The sequence below is a fragment of the Dromaius novaehollandiae genome, chromosome W (genome assembly GCF_036370855.1).
Source record: "Dromaius novaehollandiae isolate bDroNov1 chromosome W, bDroNov1.hap1, whole genome shotgun sequence".
Lineage (NCBI taxonomy): Eukaryota > Metazoa > Chordata > Aves > Casuariiformes > Dromaiidae > Dromaius > Dromaius novaehollandiae.
Window position 1 is genome coordinate 16,304,300 of NC_088130.1, and position 19,561 is coordinate 16,323,860.

Genomic DNA, 19,561 nt, shown 5'->3' on the forward strand with positions numbered 1-19,561 from the left:
ATGGTACTGGGGGATCCAGGCATCCAGCACCTTCAATCCAAGGCATCTACACGCTGCAGCTACCTTTCATATACTTTTCACCACATCCTTCAGATGCTCTCACTGTTACTTCCTTTTACCGTGCACTTTTTATTATTAAAACTGTATATGCTAAGCATTTTCTCAGGCTCCAGTTATTCCCAGCACTCCACATTCTGGTGACACTTCATGTGCTTAAATACTGGAACTGAAGACCTTCTCCCTCCTTCCACAGGGTACCACAGATGTCCTCCCACACCTCTGCTAGTATTCATGGTCTACAGACTAGCTAACTGCTCAACAGTCTAGCACCTAATTGAAAGTTTTAGTCCCAAGCACCTGATTACTTGAGTTGTGCAGATACAACAATAAATTTTTTTTTTTTTTTTTTGGATTCTCAGTATTGCTACATTTTCAGTTGTAAGTACACCAGGCAATAACATATCCTAATGTGTAAACCTTCCTCTCTTCTACTCTTCTCTTTAATACTGAAATACGTAATTCTTAGTTTATCACTAACCAGCTTTTCAGAAAAAGAAACTTGTACATTTGAATTAATGTTTCCTGTGCATCTCCAGTTACCATGTGCATGCGGATATCGAATCATTACTTAGGGAATGGAAACATAATTCTACAAGCCTATCTGGAGCTTTAAGAATTTGGCAATTTAATAAGCTAGCTACTGAGCAGATACAACATATTTCTTTGTGACCGTGACATTATTTCATGTATTTAAATTCTTAAATGTTGTTATATATTTGTACCAGGAATAGGGGGATTGGGGAAAGGTTTGGAAGAAAAACTTAGTTCTCTCAGTAATTTTCAACTTATATAATTTAAATCTAAATAAATTTTTAACATTGTAGCTAGTAATTAAAAAAAAATGTTCCCAGAAAAAAAAAAAAAAACCTGAGCACTACTGAGTTTTACTGGACATAGCAACTCCCTGATAACATTAAAATTCAAAATCTTTATACCAGCAACAAACGTAACTTACAGTCTAGCTCAGTATTACTGTTTTCTCTAAATCTGAAGCAAACAGAATCATCAAGATCAGTTTCCAGTACTTAAATTCCTGTTACCCTAGTACATCATGATACATAAACATCATTTCTGATGAAGTGGAAGAACATTTGAGTGAATCTTTACCTCACTTTAGAGACTGTCCAAAAATAAAGTAAATACAAAAACTGTGTACTACCTTGTCACTTTACAGCTTGACTCAATCAGCTCATTTTCAATATCCAACAGACTAGAAGGCAGATTGTACTCCAAAGGTGAGGCCAGTCTTTTTAAACGCAGTAAGCCAACACAGAACTTGGCTCCCATCTCCTCCAGTTCTCTTGTCCCTATCTGCAATCCCTAATTTAAAAATAAGATTTAAAAAGATAAAATAGGTACATATAGATGGACCCACACGTACTACAGTATTATACACATTCCAATATTTTTTTTATTACACTTTTGCTCTAAAGACAGAACAAGTAAGAATTGTAGAATAAATGCTTAGCAAGAGTATTAAAAAAACCCAGAGAATAACAATTTGATTCCTCTAAGATAGAACAGACGTTGCTGGAAGCTTCAACATTTCTTCCAAGCTTCTTGGTCTATACTTCTAGCATATGAATATCAACAGGACTTACACAGTTGCGTTGGAAGACAGAAACCAGGGATTACCTCTAACTTTAAAAGTCTAACAATTAAAAAAAGAAAAAAAGAGACACAAAATTCACCAGTGGGATGTAACACACTATGAAATATAAAATTATTCAACAGAAAGACCTGTCAGAATAAAACTTCACATTGTAGGTGTGATCAAGTTCACTGACATTTTAAGACATAAATAAGACAATTTAAGGCAATAAAGTTACTCCCTGTCAAAAGTCATCTCTTCCCCTCCTGTAAGTTAAAGGTTATATATGTTAATTCTGAAAGCGTTTGCTCACACATTTAGTCACTAAAAAAGACAAAAATAAATAAGTTATCCCATCCTAAAGCTGTCTTCTATCTTGAATAAGATAGTAAGACATTTTCCTCTATATAACACATTTAGGAAGTGGAACATATCCATTATTCTCTAAGTTTAGAAATGTGACAAAGACTCCCATCAGATAATTATATACATTTAATTTAATCAACAGTACAGTATATAAGGAGAGAGCATCTGACCCCATCTCATTTATGAAGTTGGAATGATATTCCAGAATGGCTCTCAACAATTACCTAATTGGCTAGTACTGACTGTATAAACAATAATAAATTCAATGTCATACCCCCCCTCCCAAAAAAAAAAAAAAAAAAACCACACACACACTTCTGGATCTCAGGAGAATCTGAAAATTTGTTTCTTCTAAATCTTTTAAGGGAAAGGGTCGTTATAAAAAGGAGCTTTGACAAAACAAGCAGGGAAGCAGAAGAATCAGAAAACGGTGGCAAGCTAAGTCATCCAGTAAGAATACACACAAAGCAAAAAGAAAAGGGTAGGCACTTTTTTGCCTACAAGCTAAAAAAACCATACACACAAGCTCTGTATGTTGCCACACTGATGCTGTATGTTAAAATGCAAAGTTCAAAAGTGCCACGTTGCTCCAAAATGGTAGTCTGCAGCATTCTTCATGTGCTCCTGTTTTGAACATACGCAAACATAATAAATGGGAAGTTTCATTTTCTTTTTCTTGTGAGTTCTCTTTTTCTCAGTAATCTTCACAAATAAGGCCATTTCAGTAACAAGAAAGCTAAAGTTGTATTCACTATACTAGACAGTGCCATCCTCCAGCCAAATGCTACAGAAACCTCCTACTAGTGAACAAGAATTGGATAGTTGAGTATTATTCTTAATAGTAATACTACTTACCTCTTTTATAGTGCTTTTGTGCTGTAGATTTCAAAGCACTTTATCAATAAAGGAAGAATTATCCTCACTTTACTGATGGAGAAATGCAGGCACAGAGGGTTGAAGCGATTTGCACAGTGTCTCACAGCATGTCACTGACCCCGCTGGGAACAGAAATCAATTCTCCTCACTCTCAGTGCAGTACCTTATCCACAGAGGCCAATTTTTTGTTTTTATTTTGTATTTGTTTGCACATCAGTAACATTCGAAGACCCCAGCCATAGCTGGGTCTCCACTACGCTAATCACAGGAAGACACAGTCCCTGCCCCAAAGAGATTAAAATAACATTAAGGACAAGAGGCAACAAATACGTGGAAGAGGAAGGAGAAGGGTAACAGTAATCTCACTGTTACACAGATTACTAATGCGTGTAATGTTGATTCAGAAACTTTTCCAATCATTGCCTACATCTGCTGCTGAAGAAGTTATCATTAGTTGGCAGATTCCTTACAGACAGTGTAAGAGTGGCTCTTAAGTAGGAAAAGGACAGAGTACAATATGAAAGAAAGTGCAAGGACAATTGTTAGAAAGATAAATAGCGTGTGCATATTCTATGGCTGCTACTTTCAGCACAGCAGAAAGAAGATACAACTCAAGAGAGACATAACTGAATCGGATGGGAGATGGATAACTGCAAAATATCTTGAGGGCAAAGTCTGAACTTGCTACATTGAAGGGTCTATATGCCTGGGGTAGAAGACTATGCCAAAGTCTAGATTTGCTTCTGTCATTTCTTCGACTCACAATGCAGAATACAATACTACATGGCTGCCAAACACCAAACTTCTTAATCTGTTGTTATTCTTCCATCAAACAAATGTCCTACTTTGCATGAAGCAAGGGACACAAAGTTTGCTTCAGTTAATGAAATTGCATATTATTTCCTAAAGGGACTGAGGTGAAGTTCATTTTCTCTGAATTCTTCATTGTACTTCTCTTCTCGATCTTCTGAATAGCAGCAATTGCTACCGTGGCCTATTTCGCTTCTTTAAGTGTTATAAACTTTGCTTTTAAGCCCAGGCATAGCTGTTTAAAGCACGTATAGAATTTTTGCTAGCTGAAATTTTGTAGTTCATTCCTTTTTCTTCACATTCTATACAATTAACTTTCTTCCAAGCAGTAACATTTTAGAGCACCAGCTGAAGTCTTCCTCACTCAGTACAACATGAAAATGGCTTTATACGAATAGTTCTTGATGCTGAACTTTGCTGCCTAAAAGCAAAGATTCAATACATGCAGAAGGACTGTTACCTCAAGCTGAGAAGAATCTTCCTATAATATGTATTTAACACATTTTAAATGGCCATACTAAAATTTGCAGAAGTCACTGGGCAGTATCTGTGGCACTAATTCTCAATGCACAACAAAGACCTTGCAAAAGCAGCTGAAGTGAGATTGCTTCCAGAGAACTCTGTCACAAAGGATCCTAAATTCAGGGAAGAATTGTCAACTACAATTAAACAGCTTGCTTCCTTCCTGAACGTACTCTATCACCACCACTGTCCAAGTAAAATAAAATAAAAATGCTAAATTGATGTTTTGGTATTGTACCCAGCTTTGGCAGAGACTCATCATTTGTTTCACAATGAACAGACTTTTTGAGTAATCCTCTTCATGCTTTGATAGAATTTAGGATGATGCTAAGTCACAAGAAGAAAAGAAAAGCATTTCAGGCCTTTAGGCAACACATACTCTTGTGATCTGAACTATCATGTCATCTGAGGTGGGAAGTAGGAAGAGAGAGAATTTCTACAGTTTAATGCCCTGTGTTTTGAAAAAAACACCTATTTTGAAAGACATGAACAAGTTTATACCACAAGTTCATTCACAGAGTTGCTGGCCCCACTCCCTCCCTAGGAAAAAAGGCTGAATCTCTTTGACCTTCTCATTGGAGAAATTTTGCTTTTGTTCTATCAAGTGACCTTAGCTCTTCAGACGCATTTTCTTAATAAGACGATCATTACTACAGTGAAGAAATCATGAAGGTTTTTCCTCTATGTTCAGAGAATGGATAAGACCTTGCATACTGTTTGATTCCAAAGAAAATAAATGACAAAACAGCAATTGCACCTTGTCGACTAGTTTATGATGTGGGAGAACTCTTCCCTTTTAAGCAATTGATTTTTTTGACAGAATTCAGCTGTTTCTTCACCTCTTACTGAATGCTTGATCATAAGACTTTACAAGTTAAGCATCTTAAGTTTGTCCACAAACCATCTCAGTTCACCTTTCTGAAGAACTTTCTGTAGCAACACTGGTAAAGACATGAAAGTTGAAGTTTGCAAGAATATTCTGGATGTTTCAGATTAAGTGAATTGTATGAGTTACCATTTTTAAAAGTTCCATAATACCTACATCCAAGGAACAACTGAAATTAAAATGTAATATTCTGGAAGTGACAGTAAGAGGGATGCTTCTGTTGTTAACTGTCGGAATTAATTCATCCACCCAGTAGTTACAGACCTACTGAAATTCCTGCTGAAACATGTCTTCTACTGTCCAGAAAAGTAAGTGTGGGTGCTACAGCACATGGTAGTTACATATCTTGTTACACTTTTTTCTTTCTTCTTTTTTCTTCCTTTCCCCAGCCTTCTGGTCCTCATTTGGTTAAACGCCTTATTTGAGGCTTGTAGTCATTTTCTTGTTCAGCATGCCTAAACTTATTTTCAAGCAGAAGAAACTGCCACTTCCTCCATGAATGTTCACTTTACAAACTTGCTTCAATTTGTAGCTAAATTTAACACAATAACAGAAGTTGAAGATCCGATGTTTGGGTTCTTTTATTCCATTTTTTTCCTAGGAAGATTTTCCTTGTGAAGTAGGTTTCTTATTTAGCAGGAAAAAATACACAAGGCCACCTTTTGTTTTCAAATATCCAGCCTTGCTAACATGTTTTTGAAGAAGGTAATTTGAAAATAAATTCTGAGTCAAGAAGTGAAACAACTATAATGACTACTTAGAAATGTACAATTTGTAATGTTGGTAACCTGATATTAAAAGTGTTTTGATTTAAGCCTGTTTCTGCAACTAATTCTGAAAAGGATGTTACTAAATACCTGTTGAACCACCATGAATTGACATAGTGAAGTCTCAAGCTGCCACATATGAAGGAAACTTATTCTATTGCTTGCATGTATTACTGTCCAATTTTAATAATGTACTAGAAAGAACAGTTCTCTGACTTATTTTTAATACGTGCATTTGCATGTGTCATAAGCAAACATTAATAGTAGTCTTGTTAATACAGCCAAAAAGCATAACACATTACGCAGTGGTATTATTTTAAGTGACAGATGAAGACTGCAATGCAACCTATAATATTGCGCATAACATTAATTTCTAAAACTCCTAAGGTCTCTGTGTATTCCAGTGTTGTAGTGAAATAAACAAATACAAGCAAGCTGGATTATAGAACATGATACCAATGCAGATGGTAGAAATCACAGAACAAGAACCGTTCAAATGATACGGTTCCTTACCTTATATTTGCCCTGGTCACATCCACATAACGTGCTCTCCATTGTGTAGCTCCTTTGTACTCCTATCTCTCTCCAGACAACAACTCGTGCTGTTGATTCCTTGGACTTTTCCACCACAAAGCTGCAGCTGCCCATACAGAAGGCTGGGGCAGTCTGACTGAGGATCTTAGGGAGTGCCTGCAGGAGTGGTAATTTGAAAAAGACAGCAATTCTTTCATTTCATTTATGAAAAAAAAAAAAAAAAAGCCACAAACTCCTATCAGAAAGTTTTGCTCAAGTTTGAATTTGAAGAATACTGAGAACACTTCTTCAGCTGGAGTTTTCAAAAGCCAGTGGGCTCAAGTGACAATAGGTTTGTCATTTCCTACCTGTTTAAATCCTCTTTTGTAGACCCAGTTGCTAAAAATGAAGCATTAGTCATGTGCATAAGAATCATGATACAAAAGAATTCTTCAAACAATTCCCACCCCCTAATTCATCCAGCTAATTTTGTTCAAATTAAGTATAATACGTATCCCATGTAATTAAGAGAACTGTAATTCAGACTTCATACTGGTTCAATAATCCAATTTGCAGACCTAATATACACAATATTTTATTAATACATAAAATTAATCCCTATTCAGCAGAGCATTAAGCACATACTTTATTTCAAGTAAATTATTCAATTAAAGTTCAATATAATTGTTCACATTACAGCTTTAGAAAATGACAAGAAACAGTTATGCAAATACACATATTATATGACTAATCTTAAATACCTTCATTACCTTCATTTTTGTTCAGCTTTTATTTGCACACGACCACTTTGAATTTACTATTTCAGTAGTACATGTACCATTATTAGCGTAGGCTTTCCCAGATATTTCAGTCCCCCTTTTCTGAAGCAAAAACATTTTCTCCCCCACAACACTTACTGTTTTTCGTATGTTATGGTAACGCAGGTGTAAGTGACAAGACCCCAGACAAGTAAGAAGCGCAGCAAGTGTGAATGACATCAGACTCAGTATCCAGGAAATTACACACAAAACACTCAAATAGTACAAGAATTATTTTAAAAAGTGGGGAAGATTTGAGAAAATTCTGAAAGCATCTATAACTCATTTACAGTCTTCAGATGCACAACAAGCCTTTTAACATGCATTTACATGGTTAATGAGTCTAACTGCATTCAAAAAATGGGTCTGAGACACTAAGCTGCACAGACTTGCAACTGCCACAAGGCGGCGGTGAGGTTACATGGAAGCAACTTACACACAACCGGTATTTTATGAATTTTTAAAAGCTTATGCAATGCACTGGATGTTGTTTGTCCAAGTCTATCACACATGCATTAGGGGCACATGCATTAACTACACATCTTTTTAAGAGGATCCTTGCCTCTTCCCATACACAAAAACAAATGTTTCCCAGAGCAATTCAGTACTTTTTTTTTTTGGTTCTGGAATATCCTTTGCTGTGCTTAAATGATTCTTCTTTCTTTCATTGATTATAAATGCACAGAATTGTATTTCCCATGTATTCACTATAAGGGAATATTGACCACAAAGAGCATGCAATGGTACCAAAAAAGATGAATCACTACTAAGAGTAAGTTCTTAAGCTATGTTAGAGCAGTCTTTAAAGCTCTCAAAATATTTTGAAATACATTCATGAACTTGAGAGATCTTTCTAAATAAGCCTAGTTATGCTGTAAAGCCCCGTATGTGCATAGCACAAGTATATTCCAAATTCATGCCAGGTATCAAAGCTGCGACTGTCAAACTTACCCTGTAACCAGGGTCTTCAACCAGGTCACAAGAGGAGGCACTAACATTAGTGTGCCACATCGTCTCTTTGATGCTGCAGCCGTACATAAATACATTCTTTTTACGAGAATGACCATGATAATCACAGTAGACCTATAATAAATCATTCAGCAAAATGAAGCCAAGGCGTATCAACTTAATAGTAACATTAAAAAAAATCCTTATTTCTCATGCTATTACATTTATATTTGCACTGTTAAAAGTTCCAAAGAATTAGGAAATAAGACTTATATGACTAACTCATGCAATAAGAGAATAAAATCAGATTCTTTTTTTAGTAAGGTTTAACCTTCTACCCTAACAACAGAAAAAAAGTTTAGTTTAAAGGTTTGCAGAAGACCAGCTCTCCAAGTCACATTTGTAAGTGTGATATAGTTTACAAGAACCTATTAAGAAGTTTACTTTACAGACTAGCTACATAGACAAAAAGATTCCGAATTGCTTACACGTACATACTCACCAGCGGTAAACGTTTTATGGAAGCCAGATATTGCAGTAAGCCCTTGGCATGGTAAATTGTGGGATGCAGATCTGGATTTGGATTTTGCCACTGTCTGTTTAAGTCCTCTCCACTTAAAGAGCAACGGTGGCTATTAGGGGAAAGGAAAAAAGTGCATGAAAAAGTGTTTGTACCATCATGATAGCTCTGAAAAATTTTCCCTCCCTAATTCAAGTTTTGTTTGTCACCACTGCTTCTTTGGAAGAGTCCAATGAACTTGTTTGGCTTTTCTTTTTCTTTTTTATTTTAAAACAACTGTGCTCTCATATAACAATCTACACCTGCCCAAGACTGCAGTTCAGAAAGTCAATTAAAGTGCAATCTCAAATCACAGGAGAATGATTATCACCCTTAAGCAACTGAAAAGCTGTTTTTACAATGAACTCATGGAACAAAATTTCTGCCTTTAAAAAGCCAAAAAGCCCTGAGAAAGTAAGTCCCAGCAGTTCTGTAAGGATTTTTTTTAAAATATATATTGAGCATTGCAGTTATATGTTTTTAGGATTAGTTTTTTTGTTTGTTTGTTTTTAAACAACAGATGTGAAGACTTAGTATTAACAGCTTACACATTCGTAAGTAAACTTAAGCTTACTTTCCATTGATGACACCATCTGGATTGAGCATTGGAATAATTTTGAAAATATAAGATTCTCGTAAACTTTGGGCACTTGGATTATTGCTCATAAGATACTCCAGTGTTCCCTTCATAACCCAGCTTGCATTCGTCTCTCCAGGATGTACACGAGCAGATAAGAAAATATAAGGACGATTCCCTAAAAGGAGCATAAGAGTTAAAAAAATATGATTCAAGCTAGTTGAACAGTGTTTACAGAAGAGAGAAGCAATAGGCCGCTCCATTCAGTACAATGCAAAGTACAGGTTTTTTTTTCTCCAGTGCATTCACATAAATGGAGCATTCTTGATAGAACTCGTCAGAACATTTTTGTAAGGACTGCTAATTACACAAGCGTCTCAATGGAATTTTAAATTCAGTCTGAGACAGCTACATGGCAACAGCCAGCTCAAGATGGCAATTATAATGGGATATACTTTTATGGTTCTTTTTCAATAGACTAGAAAAATACTGGGGGAGCCAGGGGTGGAGGGGGCACCAAGAATGCTCTTACAGCAAAAGCACACTTCAAATCCCAGTAGCTGAGACATTCTCTCTATGGAAGATTTTTTTGACAAGCTGATTTCCTCAGCTTTTGGGCAGAAAAGTTACTCAAAAGTCAGGTTTTTTTCCCCTCCAAGAAGCATTATCAGCAAAATGTAACATACAGAAATATCTGGTAACTGATTTGATACGAAAAAGAAAAAAAAATTCAGACATAAATACCCAATGGTCTTACCCGACCATTACAAATACCTTTTTTTAAATACAAAGGAAATCCCAAATACTAGCATCTTCTAGTCTCATGAAATTCATTAACCTTATTTTACATTGCTGTGCTTACAGTGCACAGCAGTTGACAGAATAAAAATTTTTCATTAAGAGCTGGTTTTGCATTATTTCCTGTTGATGACAAAGAAGTCATACTTACTGAACTGACAGATATGTTCATAGTAATTTGACTCCGGCATGGCTGTAATAGTGACTAACGGACAACTGTTGCCAGCTAGGGTGTCACAGAGAGCATCGTGCCGAAAATATATCTGTTGAGGATTGTGCATGGATTCCAATCTCTGTAGATGCATCTTCACCCCCAAAATAATAAAAAGATACTTCAAATCTTTTGTAATCATGTACAACAGTGTATTCTACAGATATTTTTTGTTGTTGTTGTTCTGAATAATGCTAAAGCGTCCATCATAATTTTGACCATGAAATATTATTCTCTGCATTTCTAGCCAACTGAATTTTTTTTTGTATGTTTTTACAACTGCTCTGAGGAAGATGAAAAGTGCAAAGGATAAGAGTTTCTTCATTTTCTACTAGATGATACTTCTTCCAGAAGTTTAGTAAATTAGTAAATTGCTTAATAAATAGCTTAATTCAACACTGGTATACACTAACCATTGAATCCTCAAGTATGGTTTTGCTACTACAACAAAAACAACCGCCAAATATTCTATCCAAATGTTTTCTTCAGTATTAAATGCTTCACAACACTCCTTTCGCCTAATTCATTATCCTAAAACTGTCTGTCTCTCTCTATAATCTTAAATATAATAGCTTAGGAAGGTCAGTTATGAACCGCTGTATGTAGATCAGTAGGATAAGAGTCATCTGACTCATGTAAAGATACTTCATTCAATTACTACACAATTTTCCAGCCAATTATGAATATAGTTGCAAGTCCTAAAAAAACCCAGATATACCATTTATCTTGAGAAAAAGTATCATTTTGTTTCCCAGGAACTGTTCTTTAGTACAAGCCACACCCCCTGTCATTCTACTTCAAGACTATATGAAAAATTCTCCATTTAAAGGAGCATTTTGGAAAAAAAAAAAAAAAAAAAAAAAAAGCGAGCAAAATTCACTTATGAGTACTTATTTTATGCATCACAAGTTCTCCAAAAGTAGAAATTGTTACCTATGTAATGGATCGTAATCTTCTCACCTTTAAGGTTGAGTATGTATATGGATAATGGTAAGCAAAATAGCAGACATCGTCCTTATGTTGGAAAGTCACCGTGAATGTAATTGTATAGTAAGATTTTCCCTTCTGACCCCCAGCAGCAATCGAACTTCTTGAAAAGTGATTCCTAATAGTAAAATGAAGGTAATAAACACATTCAAATAATTTATTTTTTCTATCACAGATTATTCCCAAACAGACATTTTAAGAGTTAGGAAGACTTTTAGTGATTGCATTTCTCTTCTGTGTGCATGCAAGTTAAATACTAAGTTCACTGGTTCCCACCATCTGTAAAGAAACTTTATGATAGCAGTGATATACATCCATTATGGGAGGAGGTGAGTAAGAGAAAAAAAATGAAGCAAACAACTGTTGACCAAGAATGGTAACAAATGGAAGAATAACTTCTCATCCTATGTTCTAGGATTGCTTTAAAATGATTGTACCACAGGATACAAAAGACTAGTCACAGGTATCACTCGATCAGTATTACTGCATGTCACCAATAACATTTTAAGTAAGTGCGCACATATACGTTCCATTAAACATTTCTGTAGAATAGAACGCAATTTCTGGCCAACATGAGTATACACGTAAACTACTTTAATGCTAGCAGAGTGATAACAAAATAGAAGTCTATGTATTTTGATCACTTCTGTTACTTCTCGATAGTAACTAAGGAAGAGTAATTAAGGAGAAAAACTGTGTTCACAACAGAACTAAAACACAAAAGCAAACATTTTTTGTCAGCAAAAATTCTATCTCACAGTCATCTTCAGTATAAGATCTTTTCACTATATTTGGTTGGTGTACTTACTTGTAGTAACAAATATCTGTCCCAACACGAGTCCAACATGGCCTAGAATTTAATGCTTCCTGAACAGAATACATGAGGGGTTGCATACCTTTAAGAAAAGAGGTGTTTCATTTCAATGCAAAGATAGCACTCTAACACTGAGGTATCATCAGTAATGGACCAGACATTTTTATGCAATTTTCCAAGCTGGGCTATACTTTTTTTTTTTTTATTTACTATCATAGAATATATTTTCATGAAAATCTGGATATGCTCTTCCATTCAGCTCAAAAGATCATCTTTCCCTCCCCCATCACATCCTAACTAAAAAAAAAAAAAAAAAAAAAAATCTGATCTGCAGAAGACAAACTATTTTAAATAAAAGCTGTGGTTCGCATGAATAGTAAACTACAAGAATCCTGGGCTCCACTCCATCTAGCTCATCATTACAAAAAGGCTTCAAAGTGAACATAAAAGATTGAGACCATCATCTGTTCACGTGGATAGCTGGTAAAAGACTGATGTTTCAAGACAATATCACTATCTTTTTAACAGAAGCTTCCAGGTAAATTAGCTAAGAGATTATCATCTGGTTAGATCATGTGAACTTGCCATAAAAGTGCAAATATTTTAAGTAAATTTTTATATGCCCTATTTCTCAGCAACTTTTTAAATGTTTGTATCTTAATCAAGAGAATAGTAAAGTTGAACACTTAATATCAGTTTAGAATGAATGTGGATCACTTTTTACTCTATATTATTTACTACTTACATAATCAGTCAAATGCAAATATCAAGTCAGTTGATATATTTAATAAGAAGCCAAAGTACCAAACGAATGCATGCAACATATTAATAAAGATCTAAAGTGACTGATGAAAGTTAACAAGTAATTTAAAAGGAACTTACTACTGGTCAAACTATCTGGGTATACTTCTTAGATTCTATCAGTGTCAATTGTACAGTTATGACAAAGAAGAATATGATGTTATTCTGTCCCAAGAGTTTGAGAATGGAGGGGAGGGAAGTCTCTCCTCCTTCTCCTTAAAGGACTAAAAGGAAGAACTGCACAAAATCTAGTGGGGGAAAAAACTCAAAAGAAGTTTTTTTAAGCTGAATGACCTCCCTTGGGCAAATGGAAGGAAAGCTTATTACATGAGGCACAAGCCTTGCTTGAGGCTTGAGCAGCAAATGCTATGAGTTAGAAACTGCAGGGGGTCACATGTGAAGCCCAACACTTCAAAGGGGAATGAACGACCTTACCTTTCCCTCTCACAAATGCAGTCCCTCCCTTCCTATCAGTAAGAAAAAACTCTTCGAGGCTATCTACACTTTTTCGCACTTCTGAAAACATATCTCAGTATTCAAGAAGGTACTTATTGACACCAGTTCTCATTCCTCTTGCACCTGTGTTGATTGACAAGGTTTGCTTTCCTCCATCCCAAATGGTCTTAAGACAGTTTTAGCTGCAGCTGCCAGCACTATTCTTCTGTTTTGGCTTCGATCGCAACAATATTTAATTTTAAAAACTGGCAGCCAGTGTTTTGAAATACTTTTTCTTTTTAACTGAAATCTGTCATAACATTTTTCAGTGCGACTACTAAAAAAAAAGATCTGATCCATAAGACAACATGAATATATTGTTGATCTTTGGAGGGGATGACACAGCTGAGCTTTCTAGTACAGATATTCTACTACACACTTCTTCTCAAAGAATGGAAAATGTATCTTACCGTAGTTAAACTGACTGTTTGACTTTTCACAGTTGATGATGTTAAACCGATAACCAACACCAGTTTTCATTCCACTGACTTCAAAGTAAAACCACTGATGATAATGATTGCTATTTATATCCGAGTTCAGAATTAGATCATACTCATTTCTAGAGATTAACAAAAACAAATAAATCTTTTTTTAAAAGTCAGAAATGAAAGGTCTCACAGGTAAAAAGAAAAGTTGAAATATCTTACTTTCGGATCTGAATAACTTTGCGCAGGTTTCCAGATTCAAATTTGGAATTAAACTTCAAGACATCTGCTTCCTCAGGTACTGAATAACTAAGGGGAGAAAAGGGGATCAGAATGACTAAAAAACTCATGAAATTTTTCAATTACCAAGTGAGATCTGAAGCAAATTATTCTGAACCTGCCATAAATACAGCCTGAATAGCAGAAACGTTATCTCACAAGAAAGTTCTAGTGAGATCTGTAATTATAGTACCATCTTAAAAATTACAAATCATATCATAGAAAGAGCAGAATATACTTAGGCTATTCACCGAGTACTGTTTTCAGAAGGCTAAAAGCTTACCTGGAATTATCAAGGTCATACACAACTCTATCTATAATGTCATTTTGATGAATCAGTCTTTCAATATCTTGAGAGATTTTTGTCCTATAATAAAAAGAAGAGTCCCCACTTAAACAGTTGTACACTGTTTCCAATTATAAAAGAGAAATAACAATGAAAACTAACAAAATTAACATGAAGACAGTGGGACAGATGTTCAGAGAGACTTCAGCCTCGTCCCCACTTATGTGCACAAACTGTAAGTGTACTTATTAAACACCTGCATTCACAGCTGACCGATTCCAATATTTGTATGTGTGGAAACTGAGTTTTCATGCACAAAACCCACTGGGTTTTATCTTACAAGATGAATGCATCATGTCATAATTCGCAGTAGCAGCAGGAATTACTCAAACATTACTTATGTTAATGCTTTAATCTAGGACAGTACTTGATAATATTAGTAATTTACATGAGTCCTACCATAACTATAATTAAAGTTTTAGAGAGTAGGTCGTGCAGTGAGTGTGTTAGTGCACTAGCTTTTCACCTCTGGACATCTAGGTTCATATATCGACTAGGTAACAAATAAGAATGAATTTGGTGATGTCAGCCAAATGTCAGGTGTATATTTATCCAGATCATTAAACCATTGCACAACTGGCAGTATCTAGGTCCTGGTTTGGAAAAGTAAGAATGTGCTGCAGTTCAAGAATGAAATATAGTGGCAGAGCTGTGGGGAAAAGCTTGCACAGCACCTGCAATAAGAACAAAAGGAGGCAGATTAACAATGAAGAACACAGGAACAGAGCTGTAAAGTATGTTCAGGCTGGAAATTCTGTTTAATTAAAATAAATATCGCTGACAAACAAGGAGAGAGAGAAAGAAGGGACGTGTACAACTCTAGCACCTCTTACTAAATTAGGACTCACTTGGAAAGGAAAATCAAATCACATGTCCAACAATGTATTAATAAAATTGCAAGAAGGTCCACTCGCCATAATCTATCTGATCAGGGTTCAGTTCAGGACAGAACTACAGATTTCCCGCTTGATCTTAAACTATTAAATCTCATTATGCCTCAGCTCTAAGTGGTCATAAAACTTCCCATCACCACCAGAATTTTGTGAGGATAAAATCCATTAATGAACGTAAAATATTCAAATATCACAGTTATAACCACAGTACATAGACAGAAAGACAACATGGTTTCAAAGAAGATACACAAAAAGCAAAAAAAGTAATGGACATTTTAAGATAATGAAAAATTAGGAGATAAGAGAAGCTATCTGAAGATCATTGAAGGAAAAATTGGAAAAAACAGAAAGAAAAAACTATTGACCTGGAGCTATGTATTTATGGGCAGGTCCCCTGCGGATCCTGAGTTACCTCATGATCACTTCTGTCAGGTGATTAGAAAATCCTAAAATGTGCAGCAAAAACAATCCTAAAGTTTTAAGGAAAGGAGAAAGAAAGTAGATATTTAATCCCTAATTTACAGGGGACTGAATTAAGTAGTAATTTCCTTCTCTAAAAGGTGGAATAATAAAACGCTTCAACTATTTTCAGAGGACGTTCTGACAACAGTTCGGCGAAACATTTGGTAAAAACTCCATATTGCTAAAGGTAAACAAAAATCCCAAAGTGCTTCAAGACACAAACTAGGAAACACTGCATATCCTGGCATATCGCAAGACCAAACAAAGCACACTCAGCTATAAACCCTGCAAGGCTTGCTTAAATTACAGTGAGGACAGATTAATGCAATGCTTCGTTTTCTAGCTGAAAGGAGGTGCACTAATCGCTTGCAATAAGGTGAACATAAATCCCATTGAATGCCAGCAGGATTTAGATGCAGCTTTCTAGAAGACTTTCAACACTTCTCCATATCTTTGACAAAATTCATTTTCACCACCTTTCTACAAAGTATAAATGCCTAAAAAGATCAGGCCCCTTTTAAAAGGGTGCTCTTCTCAGAAATTCATTACATCGCAGTAACAAGACGGAGTCATTAGCAGAAAACTGAATTCTTACAATCGTGTATCTTAAAAAGGCGAAAAAGGATTTTTGAACCAAATTTAGCAGTGTTACAGGAAATTCCATTCTTGCTCCACGGAGGAAGTAAACGGTTACTTTCAATGTTAAAAATATACTTCACCAAAAATAAAATACTTTAAAGTGGAAAAAAAAAAGCCACTATAATTAACCTCATGGTTTAGAAATCAGCTCTATGCATGAGCATACAGGTAGGTTTGTTGGTCAGAAGGCACAGTTAACACAGTGCTTTGATCCATTTCTTAGAAGAATGAGCACTAGAATGACAATTCCGATTTTTCCTGATTTTAAAGATCTCACCCAGTGTAAGATTACTCAGGAATATGCAGAATGATTAAGTATTACTAAAACTCGTGAAAACATGTAAAATTTTCTTAAAATACTGTTCTGTCTCGAGTCAGAAAATGCCAAGCTCATTTCTAGATCAGTTGAATCCATCTTAAAAATAAGTATATAGATTCTTTACTCTCAACAGTGAGCAGGGCTCTTTAGTAAGAACACATGTAGTAACAGTAATATAATGTCATTTGTGTTTCAATACCTGGTCATTTTCTAGGAAAGATCACTTTTTTTAATGACAGATATGAAACTGCCAAAGTATTGTAATTATACCACCTTGTTTCAGAAAGAAACATCATCTTAATCAAGAACAAAACATAGATATGAAGAATCTCATGAAACTGGTTAAAGTTGCAAGTATAAAGCTGAAAGCATTCAATCTAATAACTAAGCAAATAGCAAGGTCTTGTAACTACTATTACATGTTCTTCTAAAACATTCATTTGTCCTTATAGTAACTCACTTCTATGCATATGAGCTAGCTCTTCGTACAGTCTTTGCAAATTATTTTTACAGTTATTTCCCTTTATCTTCTTTTAATACCCATTTATTTGTTCACCAAGAGATGTGTTGGCGATGTTTTTTTCATTCTTTGCTTATGCAGCATATAACATGACAGCATCCTCAGTGGTTGCTATTTCTAGATACTCTTCTATTACAAGTATTAAAAACAAATACTTAAACACATTAATCACTGAATTTGTTCACATTACATTTTGCTAAAAGACAGCTTTGTTGGCACAGGAGAAAGAAGAACTGAAGTATCTAAAAAACCCCACTGACCTGTCTTTCATAAGGCCTGAAGGAGGTGTTAGTTACCTTCGAAAAACACCAACACCGAACACATCAACAGCTTAGCATACGCTCACTTCAGTGCTGCTACAGCTCTTCCAAGAAGAGGACAAGTAGAAGAAATTTTTCACATACAACCAGACTGTGTCCTTAATTCACAGACAACACAGAGGAAAGCTCCCAACACAAAGTATCAGGTGATAAACTGTCAATACACCATTATGTCCACAAGCTTTCAGAGTTCTCATTCTTTTTGCTTGATAAAATATGCCAAAATTCTTTGGCAAGTATGATATTCTGTAGTTAAACAGCGAGTTAGAAAGCATCGCATCTCTAGCTTCCTTCTTCTGATCTTGGAAACGGTAAGAAATTTTTACAAATTCCAAGATTTGGATGGGGGAAAAGGCAAGGGGGGCAAAAAAATGGAGAGTAGAAAGTAAACTTAGTGTTCAGAAATTGGAATTACAGAATTAGACCTAGCAATTCTAGAATCAGATTTTGTTCTTATTTGTGGCTTTGCGTTGATTAATACTGACTCACCTACCTTCAAACTGATTTTCACTGAAAATAGTTTTATATGCCAAAGTAAAAATTGTATACATGGAAGGTGAGCTTCCCGTTAATCTCAGCCTAAAGATTATTTCTCAAGGGAACCACAATAACAACAACAAAGAATTTTAACTCACCTCTGCACCCCGTAAGGCCTTTCCAGAATAGGTTCCTTAAATGGGGGTGGAATATGGCCAAAATAATCTGGGTAGGCCACTTCTGAATATTCAGGGATAGACTTTGTGGATTTTACCATTTCAATATAAAGATCAGAGTCATGAACTGGTGATACATCAGAAACTTCAAGCATCACTTGTTCCCCTGATGAACTTGAGCCAGAGTCATCATCTTCCTCAGAATCCACCCCAGTGCAGCATAGTTTTCCCAGCTGGACAGATGATGCCTCAAAGAGGCTACTTCCACAGGGTGAAACATGTTCGCAAGGTTTACTACAAGCAAGTGCAGTAAGGCTACTTTTGTTTTCCTTCTTTATTACACACCCCGCACCATAATATTGTTCATTTTTTGCACTGTTCTGCAAAGTGATTCTGTCCAAGCCTTTCACAATTTCTTGGCTTAGACACTGGCACGATGGCAGCAGCTTCCTTTGATCGTTTTGCTGATGTAAACTACTGTCTTTGTTACTATCTTTCTTTGGCAGTTCCAGAAAGGCTGGCCTTATATTGTAGTCCTCTGTCAATAAAGAATTGCTCTCCTTCAGAGACATTTCTTTTACTGATGAGCGTGCTTCTGCACAGTGCTCCTCTCCTGCTGTAGGAACAACAATAGGCCCACCCAGATTTGCATCAGATCGAAAAGGCTTTGGCTCCTTGGAGACTAAGTCACATTCCTAAAAGGAAACAAAAACAAACCTCGATTCTTGGATTTTTCCCCCCCAAGTAAACACTTCTAAGAAGCTCATTTATAACAGAAGCTTTCTTCCTACGTTATTTCAGAGGTATGCTTTGCAGTAACCCAAAATAAGTTTCATTTAAAGAAGATAGTTATTGTGTTGTAAACCTACATAAACAAGGCAATGAAGTTTCATCTTTTCCAAGAAGACAGTGTCAAAACAGTAAAAAAAGTAGTTTGCCAACAATAAACTTTCAAGTCAATGCCGTTCTCCAGATTTTGTAAATCACTGCTTTCAGTAGGTACACAGCATTTAAGGACATAGCTGATATAACAAATCTTTGTCAGAAATACCTTATGTCCTTTCTTATATTTTACTTTCCCATGTGCTATAACAAGACATTAAAAAAAGTTTTCCTTTATGTTTGATTTGCCCCCAGTCTCCTTCTGAGTTCTAATATCAGCTTGAAGTAACATAACCAGAAACTAAATAACTCACTGTATAGCACCCTCATATGTAGCTCTAGAACCGCTCTGCCTTTTTTTTTTTGCACTAGAATAACTCTATCCACAAAAAAGAACGTCAAAATATATTCCAGAGTCTACTTC

At 35.6% G+C, this 19,561-nt stretch overlaps 1 protein-coding gene across 9 annotated transcripts in view; it reads right to left on the minus strand.

Moving 5' to 3' along the window:
* LOC135323440 (cytosolic carboxypeptidase 1) overlaps nucleotides 1-19,561 on the minus strand; it is a 72,064-nt gene that overhangs the window by 13,753 nt on the left and 38,750 nt on the right. For 8 of the 9 annotated variants that reach the window (XM_064500674.1, XM_064500679.1, XM_064500675.1 and 5 more), the window contains 12 exons: nucleotides 18,238-18,950; nucleotides 14,387-14,470; nucleotides 14,047-14,133; nucleotides 13,810-13,958; nucleotides 12,098-12,185; nucleotides 11,263-11,407; nucleotides 10,243-10,396; nucleotides 9,291-9,471; nucleotides 8,660-8,789; nucleotides 8,161-8,292; nucleotides 6,392-6,568; nucleotides 1,220-1,380 (listed from right to left, as the gene is read on the minus strand). In XM_064500674.1, coding sequence (XP_064356744.1) covers nucleotides 1,220-1,380; nucleotides 6,392-6,568; nucleotides 8,161-8,292; nucleotides 8,660-8,789; nucleotides 9,291-9,471; nucleotides 10,243-10,396; nucleotides 11,263-11,407; nucleotides 12,098-12,185; nucleotides 13,810-13,958; nucleotides 14,047-14,133; nucleotides 14,387-14,470; nucleotides 18,238-18,950 — 2,201 coding nt within the window. Of the gene's footprint in view, nucleotides 1-1,219; nucleotides 1,381-2,872; nucleotides 3,016-6,391; nucleotides 6,569-8,160; nucleotides 8,293-8,659; nucleotides 8,790-9,290; nucleotides 9,472-10,242; nucleotides 10,397-11,262; nucleotides 11,408-12,097; nucleotides 12,186-13,809; nucleotides 13,959-14,046; nucleotides 14,134-14,386; nucleotides 14,471-18,237; nucleotides 18,951-19,561 lie in introns of those variants that run through there. The other variant, XR_010385804.1, reaches the window with a different exon arrangement.